This window comes from Cardiocondyla obscurior, linkage group LG14 (genome assembly GCF_019399895.1).
Source record: "Cardiocondyla obscurior isolate alpha-2009 linkage group LG14, Cobs3.1, whole genome shotgun sequence".
NCBI classification, from domain to species: domain Eukaryota; kingdom Metazoa; phylum Arthropoda; class Insecta; order Hymenoptera; family Formicidae; genus Cardiocondyla; species Cardiocondyla obscurior.
Genome location: NC_091877.1, coordinates 3,607,949 through 3,620,492, shown reverse-complemented (window position 1 = coordinate 3,620,492; position 12,544 = coordinate 3,607,949). Strand labels below are relative to the sequence as shown.

Sequence of the window (12,544 nt, the reverse complement as noted above, 5' to 3'; positions counted from 1 at the left end):
TAAATTATCGTATCTTTTTTTATTGTTTCTGTCCGCCTAAGACTAAGGAATTTGTAAAATATAAATTGTAAAATATGATGCAATATTTACATGTATGTACAATAACAGTTTAATTAAAAATTAAAACACTTAACTTATGGAAAATGATTTTTTTTGTTACTTAATTCCTACTCCTGCCTCATTTATTCCTTTTCGACGTCTTGCTTTTCTTTTTCTAATTTTGTATCTTTAAGTTTCTCTTCGTAAAGTTGTACTTTCCTCTTCTTTTTCCTCTTTGTTGAAACTTGGTTCTCTAACGATGATGAGGAAGAAGAATCGCTTGTCGTCAAACTAGATGATGAACTGGTGGTCTCGTAAACTTATGTTGCACATTGCATATTCGTTGTAGAACGAAGCTGTGTGCGCTCAAAGAAATAATTTCCTTCGCTGCTTTTCCAACCTTGAATTTGAGAAAATCTCATGTAAAATAAAATTTAATTTAATAATGTGTAAAAAAATTAACATAAGAAAAGATATGTTACCTTGTAGTATTAATGTAACACGGGAAAGTACTCAAAATTATAAATTAATAATTATTGAGCGCAGAATTAATGCTGCTTAATTTTTTCTTTCAAGTGTTCTCTCAAGTCGTCTGTCAAACCGCCCAAGCCGATTGACGTAAAGAAGTTGATTGCAAAGCGCGTCTTCTTTGGATCGTCTCTGGGAAAGAGTCCTTCAAACACTTCCTGCAACGTTACGTCTTTAACCCGTTCGTTCAGCTTCGCCAAGCCCATGTACTCGGAAAGCTCTTGAAACAGAATTTTGATCAAGATTCTACTGGAACTCGTCGTGTCCTCTTCGTTCAGTTTGATGCACGAAAGCACGCTCCACGATATAGAATCTGTAAACAGCAAATGGGCGAAAAACTTGGACACGTTCCGCAGCTTGTTGGTGTCGAGGCGATGGATCGTGTGATACGAATCCTTGAAGATCTGCTCGAACGGCGTCACGTATATTTTGTTGATTGCGCAGAACCGGCCGGCCAGGAGGCCAAAGAACTTCTCGTATGTCCGCATCTCCGCGCAACAATCCAAGAACATGTGGCACAGCTCGATTTCCTGTCCGGGCTTCAGCTGCATCTTCATGAGTTTATGCGCGCACTCCTCGAAATCAAGCGAGGAATGTATCGTTAGATATATGGTTCGACGGAGTGCGGTTAAATTTGTCTCGGTATTGTCGGTTATCACGTTATCCTTCCCCTCAGTCTGTTCCGTATCGTCAGAACTTTCCTCCTCTCCGTCTTCGTCATCGTCTTCTGAGTCACTAACGTCCGAGCCAAGAATTTCCTTGCACAGCTCTTTATATTTTTCCTCGGAAGCGAGATAGTCTGCGTCGAACTTAAACACGTTTAATATGTCTTGCGCGTCCATCTCGTCGTCCAATCTTATCAAATGCGTGATTTGATCCTTTTCCTCCACGAGGTCGAGCTCTTCCGGCACGGCTTCGTGATCTTTAAAGCCGTCCTTTCTGATTTGAAACATGACTTCTATCATGTACTGAACTCGCTTGTCCAGTTGACCCTCGTGCAGGATGTTCCTCAGCATTTCGAAAATGGCCTCGATGCCTCTTCGCGACACCTCCGTGAGTTTCATGCCGCATTCTTTCAAGAAGGCTATGGCTACCTCGACGGAGTCGTCCGTTGGCGTTTCCAGCAGCAGAGTCAAAATCTCCAGGGCGATAATCTCGTAGGCCACCCGCTGGTTCACCAAGTGGGCTATGAATGTTCCCGAGGATATACACAAAGGTTTGTCGTTCCTCTTAAATCCACGTTTAAACTGCAAAACGAGTCGTTTTAGTACCAGCTCGCCTATATTGGGAAACTTGTAATTAATTATGGCCGTGAGCGCGGCATAAACTGGAGTAAACGTAAGAGATGCAGCTTGCGCCTGAATAACGGATCGTGCCAACAGACCTCTACCGCGAACGATGTTCTCTTGCAGCAGTTCTCGGGTGATGATCCCGATGTTGCTGGTGTTGACTTTATTAATATATCCGTGGATGGACTTTTTTAAAGCCTCCCACGCGATGCGCTGATAAGCGGCACCCGACTTGTCGGTGATTTCCGCCTGGAGCATACGCAGTTTCGCAGGCGGGATATACGCGCCTCCGGTCCTCGAGGTCAGCATGCCAACTGTTCGCTTCTGCTTAGCTTCCTCCGGGTTTTCCCGCGGTTTGTCCGGTTCCCCGTAATATCTGCTGCCGATCTCCTCCCGCGGTTCCGAGTTCCGTCTGTCATCGGCCTCGTCGTTATACCTGGAATCGCCACGATCGTCGTTATACCTGCGATCCCTGTGGTCCTCGCGCCGGCTGCTGCGGTAATTATCGTCGCGTCTGGAGCCGCGGTGACCGTCACTTCGCCTGGAACTCCTGCGCTCGTCGTCGCGGTGATCGTCATCCCGCCTTGAATTCCTGCGCTCGTCGCCGCGCCTCGAACTTTTCCGATCCCTGCGCTTGCGATGCTCCTCGTCGTCCTCGTCCTTTCGCGACCGTTTCATTTTGGTTTCGTATAACCTGAAAGAACCTCCACGTGAATCTCCGCGGCGTCCACTCGCAACTAGCCGGCTTCTGTATATATAGTTATTAATAGTTGAATATTGCCCTGTATATTCTTACTTGCGTAATTACAGAACTGCGAAAGAACTCTCCCTCAGATTTATAGCCGAAGGGGAAAGCAGGAATTTAATTCTACCGTAGTGCATAATGCATGTCGTACTTCGGGCTTCCTCCATGGCTCCATATATTCTTATGTATTGTTACCACCATGGAAGAACGACTCAGACTGCGGTTTTAATTCTGCACCGCAGTCGGAAGATGTCGACAGGGTGCACGAATTTCGCGAACATGTCGCTACATGTCGTCAGGTCGTTCGTTTGCTCTTGAGAACCTTTTGCTACTTATAGTCAAAGCACCAGTCCCGCTCGTCCGTAAAAAATCGTTGAACTGTTGAACTGGTTGACACTTGTCTAGAAAAGCTGGTATGTTATTTTTTGTGATAATTACATATAATTTGACGATTAAGTTTGATAAACGTGGTAACGAGATACTCGGTCGTAATTTTATTTGTAATTAATAAATGTTTGTAACGGAATGTAAATTGTACGAGTAGTATAACGTGTCTGAAAAACTAGGTTATATTTTTGCTCTGTGACTTGTTCGTACCTGTACGTCATATTTATTGTTTATTAATATATCATAACTTTTCCAACGATAATTTTGACGTTTCTAAATAACCGTTTTGTTATAGTTTTTAAGATCAAGATGCCGAAGTCACGACAATATTTGTCCGATACCGACGACAGCAGCGAAGAGGTACTTTATACAAATATATAATTTTTTATATTTCTATTATTTTCATGTTTGTATTATTCTCTATTTGTAGGAGGTAAAGTCAAAAATGAAGTCGCAAAAGAGAGAAAGGGATACAGAAGACAAACCGTCAAAAGACGAGAAAAAATCAGCGAAAAAGCCTAAAGTAGATGAAGAAGATACCATTTGGGATTTGGGTAATAATCGTCAAGTTAATGTGAGAAATTTCAAAAACAAATACTACGTTGATATTCGGGAGATGTATTACGACAAGGATGGAGATTTAAAACCTGGAAAAAAAGGTAATATTATTTTTATAAAGATAATAAATTTTTGCCACAGATTTTATAATTAATATTATACCTTGCATAAACAAATTTATCAATAAAAAAATTTTTATAGGAATATGCTTAACTATGCAACAATGGCGAAAGTTTATGGATGTTGTAGAGGATGTAGATAAAATGGCAAAATCAAAGTGTTAAAATTGTTTCTTTTGTATTCATTTTATGTAACATCACAATTTTTGAAAAAGTGTAACAACTGTTTATCTTGATTTAAATCACCCGATTGTAATTTATTTAAGTTAATGTTATATTAATGTAACAATGCATTATTCAAAAAGTGTACTCTTATTTAAGGAAATTATATTATTGCTGATTTGTAATAAAACAAATTTAATTAAAAATTTTTTGTCTGAGAAAATAAACGTTCAAATTCTGAAAGCTAATAATCTTGTATCGGATTTAATTATTTTAAATATTTACTAGAAAATTATTCTTATAAACAAAAGTTGTTAAACACATTTAAAAAATTGATGAAATAAAAAAAATTTATATGAAAATTTTATCATTATTCTATATTTCTTTCAAGAGATATATATGTGTATATATATATTATATTGTCAGTCCCAAACGTTTGTACGTTTCACGTTTAAATAAAAAGAAAAATACTTATCTACAAATTAAAATTAACATTTTAAAAAGTAATTTAGTGTTAAAATGCTTATTGTACAGAAGTACTAAGATGTATATATACATATATTATGTGTATTATATACGCGCATATGTAATATATAATACTACATAATCAGAATTACAAATGATAAAACTCTAATATTATATAAAAATATAAAAGATAACATCTATATGTACATATGTACAAAAAAGAGAGCATTATTCAGGTCCATGAACTGTTGTTAGGAATTTATTTAAATCTACTTCATCTAAGTTACTGAGAAGCGCTTGCGGATCAGTCGTGGATTTTTTCTCGGCCTTAAAAAAAAGAAAAGTAATTATATCGTATAAATACCATAACCATAAATAATTCTATGAATTATTTAATTACCTGCTTCATTTCTTTGGCTTCTGACAGTTTTCTTTTTCGGTTTTTAGTAATATCTGTAACTAAAATTTCTTATATAACGTTATTCAATTTCTTCAATAAAATAAAATAAAATAAAATTTATTTGATATTGAGCATAAAATATCTTGGTATAATCTTACCTTTTTCTTGATGCTTATCCAGTTTTTGCTTTTTCTTTGCATCCGATTGTATACTGTTACTAATTTTATTTATCGTGGCAGTTTTAGCAACTACCTTTTTCGTTTTAACTTTTGATAATTCGTCCAGAGGAGATGACGTTGCCAAAGGTTTCGCAGCATTGTCTTTTAAATTAATCATGTCTTTATCTGCCTGTAAGTTAGGTGCCTCGCAAACTTTTTCATTCTTCATGCGTGACTTTTTATTTACTGTTCGCTTCTTAGGTGCCAAATTAAATATCTCCTCAAACTCTGTAGCTTTCATGACTTTCATACATTCCACGGGATTTGGATCGGAGAGATCGGCATAATTGATTTCGATCTGTAATTCATGTGCACTGTATCTCCTTCTTCTCTTTCTCATCGGTACGCTATCGTCATATACAAAGTGATACTCGGCCTTATAATTATGAGCATCAGATGTTTGATGCGATTTATTATCGTCTTCGTTTATGGGTTTCCTCTGTTTTTTAATTTGCTCGTCAGCTTGATTTATATCATTGCTCAAATGCTTCTTTTTGGACGCGGGCACTAATTGCAGACATTGTAGAACTGTAGATAATTCCTGTTTGGAATTTTCGACATTGACATTTTCTGTTTTACTCGAAGCTTTATTAAGATTTTCCGCGTCAGCAACTTTCTTGTTATCTGTTGCATTTACAATCAATGTTCTGTGATCGTTCTCGTCGTCACTAAATAAATCCCGCTTTACTTGATCCACCTTGTACTTTAATATTTTGTAATCAGTTTTATCAACGTTATTTGAAAATTGTTTCGGTTTACTTGTTTTATCCTCCACTTCATCATGCTTTAATTTATCGGGAGGTAACGTTTCCTGTATAATACATTTCTCTGAATTTGTTTCTTTCTTCAAAATTTTTCCTTGTGCATTAGCAGTTTTGAATGCCTCCTCTGTTTCTTTTTTATTGATGTTACTTTTAATATTGTAATTTTTCTCCGTATTCTCTTTAGAATGTGGGATTTCTTTCGCGACACAATTTTGATTTTCTGGATTTAAGGAATCATACGATTGTATCGATTGGCTATTCTTACAATTTTCAACAATGTTACTTTCACAAATATTATTTTCGTAAAGTTGCTTAATCGTATGATCATCGGGTGGTTTGTTACCATTATTTTTATGATTCGTTAAACCAGGATCTGTGCTTTTCGGTATAGGAATTAAATTTGTTTTTCCTTTATTATCGCTGCATTTATCCACGAGATCCTGTTTTTGAGATTCACATTTTTTTCGCTTATTTTTTTTCAATGTCTCTTGCTGATCGGCTGGTCGTTTTGTCTCCTTATTATTAATATTTTCGGAATATCTTGCTGGTGGACGTATATTTCGGTTACCTCTACCGAATTTTTTCAAAGTGCTGGCAGCTCTGCAAGTTAAAATATGTTTACGCTTTGTGCCACTAGGAAGATTCAACTTTGGATTATCTTTAATCTTAGCTATGATGCGTTGTCGTTTCTCTTCTAATATCTGCCTATGCATAAACTTATCGTGTACAGGAGCACTTTGCTCGTTCTCAGATTCACATTCTTCTTTAATGGGCTTTAGACACTTGACGTACATCGACGATTCAGGCTGAATACATTGTACATCTATTACCTTTGGTTGTCCCCGCGATTTATTGTTCTGCGTCTTGCTATTTTTTAACAATTTGTTCGATCTTGATAATTTCTCTTCCGTTATAATCGCAGATATCTTTGTCGTCAAATTAATCATTTCTACTCCGCTCTTCGAACTGCTAGGCGTTTCCGAGATATCAGCCTCATTTAACAGAGTTTCATCTTTAGCGGGCGTTTCCTTCGTCGTGTTCTTTAGCTGATCGTCAGTTTTTATAATCGCAAACACTTTTTTCGGCGAAGATTCCGTTTCAATCGCATCGTCTGATTTTTTAAACGGGTCGCTCGATGTAGCTGCCGATACGTCGCATGTATTTTTCGGTGCGTTAATAATTTTTTCCGCAAAATCGCTGCTGATATCTGTGCTCATTTTACTTGAAGCTTTGTCACACTTCTCGTTCGGCGAGCACATATTCGTCGACGAATTCGTGGTTGTACTGCTGGATGTAGATGACGAAGACGACGAAGACGACGACGTATCAGATGACGAAGAGCTACTTTCCATGGAATCATTGTTGTGAGCCTCGTTGACACAATCGGCATCGATTATTGTTTCTCGCTGTTCACTCTGAAATTCATTTATTTCTATTAAATTCACGTGTTGATCTATCACGATCGAAGTGCTAAGTTCTCCCGCGCTTCCCGAATCTTTGGAAGTAGATGCAATTTTAAACTCCTTGATAGCCTCTTCCCTCGGTAAATTCTCTTTAATCACTTCGAATTCTGTTATCTCTAATTTGGAAGTTATGTGTGACGAAGATAAAATAGGCGACTCTTGCATGCTGCCGTCTTTCGATCTAGATGCTTTTAAATTAGAATCCTGCACTTGCTCAGAAGTCGGTTTGTAGTACGGGGAATCGTAGTCGCCTCTTTTTATAATATCCCTCGTCGTCTCTTCTTTCGGAGTTATAGCTACGCCCGGAGTTATCGGAAACTCCGGAGTGGTGATAAAACTACGTATTTTAGATGAATCCTCGCTGATCTTGATGAATGGCGTAATCAGATTGCTACTAGGACTTAATACTCTCGGTGTCGGTGGAGGACCGGATATATTGTCAAACTTTCTAGGTGTTTCCAAATTTATCATATCGGGCATTCGTAAAATATTTTGCGTACTGTCTGTAGACAAAATTTTTGAGACTTCTGACATTTGCAAATTAATTTGCGCGACTTCCATATTTCTTTCTTTCTCGTCAGACTTCCTCAAATTAGTCGATAACGTCTTTAATTGTGCGTATTTTTTTATAGATTTTTTTTCGGTTACTACTGTGTCACTGTTAACTGGATTTGCGTTTGTGTTTGTTGAAGTCTCACATGTATTAGTTTTTAAATGTTCGTTAAACTTGCTCGCAATGGAATTTGCAGTATTAACAGTAGCTTTTATTATATTTTCTTTTTCGTTATTTTGCGGTTCTGTTATATTTTCTTGTAAATTATCTTCTGGCCTATTGGTATCATCCGTATTATGCTTGAACTTCTTATTCACTTTCGATTTACTGCAACTCGTGCTTTCATCGTTGCTCTTTGACGATTGTGAATTATATTTAACCTTTTTACATATCACGTTATTCTCATCTCTGGAATTTTTTTTCCTCTTCACCGCTTTTTTAGCCTCCGACTCGTCTTTTTCATTTTTTTTATTCAAGTCTATGGTCTTGCGTAAGTCTGCGTCCCAACTTCCTACTAAGGATTCAGATGGTTTGTTTTGAATAACTTTTTCTTCAGAGGAGGAACAAGATGCACTGGTACTCCCGTGCGGAGATACTTCGCCTATAATAACGCCGACACCATTATAATTGTCCCAGCCACCCATGAGTTTGGGCGCAGGACTTCTAGTCGCTATAGGAATTCTGTAAGACTGATTAACTTTTATCGTTGTTTTTTGCTTCTGAACGGAACTATTAGAAAACGACGGTGATCTAAATAATGAAGTCCTGCAAACCGATTTCAAACGTTTCTTCGTTGAGGAGAACTGTGCGCTTTCGTTCACATTTATTTTCTTTGTAGAACTTTTAGTTCTTGTAGGGGTGCTAAAATCAAGCGCTCTTATATGACTGCTGCGTTTACGCGGTGTAGATAAGCTTAATCTATGATTTTTGGATCTGCTTTTTAACAAGGACTTAGGTGTGCGTTTAGTAATGGCATCGACGTTCTTAGGTGACTGCGTACTTTTATTGTTATTTGCAGTATTTTTCGCACTTTCCAATATAGGACCTAAATCAATATCTGCAAGATTATGACTTTGATTAGTTTTACTACAACTGAATTTCAAGTATGGTGAAAAACCGCTATCTGATAGACTAATGTTCTCTTCTAGATTTATCATAGCCATGTTACTACTATCCAACGATGTTTTAGCGCTGGTTTCATTGCTGTAAAGCGTTATTGATTCACTTCCCGCGATTTTGCTTGTTTGTGGCAGTTCTATCGGATGATTTAATATCTGCTGATCAATACTGATGGGTACTGCTGTATCAATTTTATTTATAATTTGTAATTGTTTGTTCACGTTATCGTTTTTTCTCGTCGATTGTATTAATTCCACTTGATTTGCAGAATTGTTTGATTTTTCTACCACAGCTGGCAATGTTTTAACTACAGGTACTTTCTGTGCTACGTTCACTGTTCTTAAATATAAAGTTTCTTGAATTCTATTTGAATCTTTCGGGGCAATTGGAATAAAACGTGAAGTAGAGGTTGATGAACGGTTAATTAAAAAATTATTTACCTCATTTTTCGAACATACTATTAAAGTTGGCATAGTCATGATTTCATGTTCTGTTACCGGTTGGCTTATATTAGATTGAACACAATTCTGGTTGGAATTAGAAATTTGGCTATCACTCGTTTGATCGTGTTTGGGTTTCACGGGTTTTGGTCGCTTTACCGTGGATTTTTTAACTTTGGGCTGTACATTGTTATTTACAGGTAATATAACATCATTAATTTCCTGTACATTTGTCACTGTTAAAGATTTGCAATCATCATTCTTATTTATCATAGATACCATAGCTTGTATTTCCTCTTCATTATCGTCATTCGAGGGCATCGATTCTTTTGTATTTAAAATTTTTTTCTCATTGTGAGACACATTATTAATTGTATTTAAAGTTTTTTTGTCATTGTCGGACACATTATTAATTATATTAGCTTTGATAATACTTAACACTGCAGCTGCATTCTGATCTTCCAAAGCGCTTTGATCTTTTTCTTGATCTCTCACTTTGTCGAGCTCGTCTTCGACTCTAGTACATTGTTGTCTCGAAGAACTACGAAGTCTGTGTTTTAAAGGCACATCCGCCGTACCATCTTCCATAGATACTTTAGAATCTGTTACTACTGGTTCTGGTGAACTAACATTGCTCACGCTTGCTTCTATTTTTTTTTCTTGTGCTCTGAAAAAAAATACTTTAAAAATAAAATATATTTAATTCATAATGAAACAGTTAATTCATAAAATATATACGTACTCATTAGCAGATTTTGGGCTTGGCTTTCCTTCACCATCTTCCTCTGGACTTGTATCTGTTTCTGTTTGTGGGCCAATTATTTCGTCCAGAAACTTTTCAAACACAGGATCAGATTCTGTTGCTTCAACAATTGACTTAATAGCATTATTTAATTCAGTCATAATCGAGGTATTTCCTTCTCCGATTAATGAGTCATTTAAGTTTTCGTCCCTTAAAGATTGGTCTGAGGGAATGATTGCTTTATTAATATTTTCCGCAATGCATTCTTGCAATTCTGTACGATTTAAAATTTCTTTTGTTAATATCTGAAAATGTATAAGTAGATATTTAATTATATAGTAATTAATGTCTTCAATCGTAACTTAAATTCTTTTTTTATGAACTGCCGTACAATATTTTTATATAAATAAAAAATACAAAAAATTAATATTACTTCGATGCTTACACTGAGATTTTCAATAGGTTCGTCATTAGATTCAGATTCTGACTCGGGTATTTCGTAAGGTGTAGTTTGTACTTCTGTGCTAGAGAAACTTAATAATTCTTCTGTACTTGTGGCTGTAGTATATCGTTTCGGTATTACACTAGTTACGCTACTTTCTTCTTTTCCTTTATCGTCGATATCTATTTCACAACTTCGTAGACTTGAAATATCGTCTGTATAAAGACAAAGTTGCCAAAAATTAATTTGCCTACTAATTTATTTAATTTGTACTGCTTTGATAATTACCTGAACTCATGTGAATACTTCTATCCGAATTACTTTTATTTTGCGGAGTAATATTATTAATACTATTATTTCTATCGAGGTCACATTGTCTGTGAGGTTCCTGTGTGATATTGCCATCTTTTTTCTCGGTCGTATGGGTAGCAAACTCTGCCTGTTTTAATATATCAATGTTTCCAGGTAAACTCTCTAAGGGAGTTGTATCAACAGTGTGACAACTTGCTGTAATATTTAATAAATACTGTAAGAATTTTATTAAAACCTTATATTGTATGTTATAAATGTTGCGAATAAAAAAAAATTAACATACGTGGACTCATGATGTCAGATTGTAGCATTGAATTCAACTGTAATTTAAAACTGCGTTTAACACGTTCGCTATTACTATAATGCCTTTTGCGCGTATTGCTCGCGGCAACTGGTGAGCCATTTGATGTTTGTGCATTACTCTGCAAGATGTAGAAAAATATTCTGTTACATAATTGAAATATTAATTTTTAATTATTAATTTTACATAGATATATGTATATGTTATATATATGCGGAAACTTTCGTTTATTCTAATTAAATAAATTACCTGTGAAGGTACATTTATATTTACAACAAATCGTTGACCGCGTGGTTCTTCTACAAGAAACTTGAGTTGCTCTATGAGATCTCCACAATGCTTTAACTGCTCACAGTCTGTAACTTTACTTAGTCGTTCTTGAACTGTAAAAAATAACAGAAATCTCTGAATATAAAATCTATGCAAATGACAATGTATTACTTACTTATGGTACTAATAGCTGAAAGTTTTTCAATAACATCCATCAATGTTAGACCGTTAACTTTTGTGCTGAATCTCCTGCCACAAGAAATTACTGCACGGCATTCTTGCAAGTGTGGAGACGTTTCTAAAAACAGTTTGGCTGCCTCAGTGCACTTCTGATCTTCCAAATAACCTAGAGCAAAAATAATAAATTAATTACGCGGTATAACTTAATTTATTCGCGGTGCACGAGTGCCGCGAGGGTGAGCGGAGCGTTTTTCCGGAGACGTCAACTTATCCCGTTCCCGGCGTAACAATATAATAAAATCAAAAATATAAAAAATACTCTCGATCGGTTAAAAAAAATTTTCGTTGTTTTAAAACTCTAATGCCTCTCAATAAAAATATAATTAAAACAAGCAAACGCCAAGGAAATGCATCTATTAATATACCTAGCATAGCAAAGTTATACCTGAGATACAAGAAACATTCTGTTAGAATTTATTTGCTGCTTATCACAAAAAAGTAAAAGACATTGTGACTGCGTGAAAAAATTCAAAGATGTAAGAGAAATGTAGCTAATATAGCAGGTCAATCACAGGAAACCGTAAACAAGGCAGAGCTGCACGAAGCTCGGCAAAGCCACGGAAAGGACCAAGCCATGGCGTTTCCGCGGGAAAGGTTACGCGTGGGTGTTATCCTGGCGTTAACCCTCGTCGGACTTACCGAGCACCAAGCGAGCGATCTCAGAAGGCAGCAGGGCTTCCATGGTCACGCCGAATACACTTCGCGAGTTCGCGCCACTGAGAGAGTATCATCTAGGCACCAGCGGCGTCACAGTTCAAGACAAGCAGACCGAAGCAGACACCTCACGCGAATACACATGCACTATTACTTTAGGCGATTGATAAGGGAAATTTAATAACGAAGCCCTGACATTCGCACCATCCAGATTACTCCGATTAAATATAATTTATCTCGCGCAGAAAGGATGCGTTCGGAGAGTGACTACTCGTGCAACTTAGCGCTGTCTTTTTTTACTTATTCTCTAATGCCGCACGTTAGAAGAAGATAG

The 12,544-nt window shown here is 36.6% G+C and overlaps 3 protein-coding genes across 5 annotated transcripts; 1 reads left to right on the top strand and 2 right to left on the bottom strand.

The window, feature by feature from the left end:
* Ncm (pre-mRNA-splicing factor nucampholin) lies at positions 1-2,805 on the bottom strand. The gene is made up of 3 exons (XM_070666078.1): positions 2,653-2,805; positions 522-2,550; positions 1-439 (listed from the first exon to the last, which is right to left on the bottom strand). Exon 2 carries the CDS (start codon positions 2,532-2,534, stop codon positions 588-590), a length of 1,947 nt encoding a protein of 648 aa, XP_070522179.1. The 5' UTR covers positions 2,535-2,550; positions 2,653-2,805; the 3' UTR covers positions 1-439; positions 522-587.
* Positions 2,806-2,858: 53 nt separating this feature from the next.
* Positions 2,859-4,078, top strand: Ssb-c31a (single stranded-binding protein c31A). 2 transcript variants are annotated; one of them, XM_070666103.1, is made up of 4 exons: positions 2,859-3,014; positions 3,284-3,348; positions 3,419-3,647; positions 3,748-4,078. In XM_070666103.1, exons 2-4 carry the CDS (start codon positions 3,298-3,300, stop codon positions 3,828-3,830), a joined length of 363 nt encoding a protein of 120 aa, XP_070522204.1. In that variant the 5' UTR covers positions 2,859-3,014; positions 3,284-3,297; the 3' UTR covers positions 3,831-4,078. The 2 variants fall into 2 exon arrangements, with proteins under 2 accessions (XP_070522204.1, XP_070522205.1); XM_070666104.1 differs by lacking the exon at positions 2,859-3,014 and adding an exon at positions 3,065-3,200.
* A 94-nt stretch (positions 4,079-4,172) lies between these two features.
* Positions 4,173-12,520, bottom strand: LOC139108065 (serine-rich adhesin for platelets). Of its 2 annotated transcripts, none has more exons than XM_070666065.1 (10): positions 12,196-12,520; positions 11,492-11,662; positions 11,296-11,429; positions 11,029-11,167; positions 10,722-10,940; positions 10,437-10,648; positions 9,992-10,296; positions 4,851-9,916; positions 4,693-4,751; positions 4,173-4,619 (listed from the first exon to the last, which is right to left on the bottom strand). In XM_070666065.1, exons 1-10 carry the CDS (start codon positions 12,236-12,238, stop codon positions 4,521-4,523), a joined length of 6,447 nt encoding a protein of 2,148 aa, XP_070522166.1. In that variant the 5' UTR covers positions 12,239-12,520; the 3' UTR covers positions 4,173-4,520. The 2 variants fall into 2 exon arrangements, with proteins under 2 accessions (XP_070522166.1, XP_070522167.1); XM_070666066.1 differs by having other exon boundaries at positions 11,320-11,429.
* Positions 12,521-12,544: the final 24 nt, after the last annotated feature.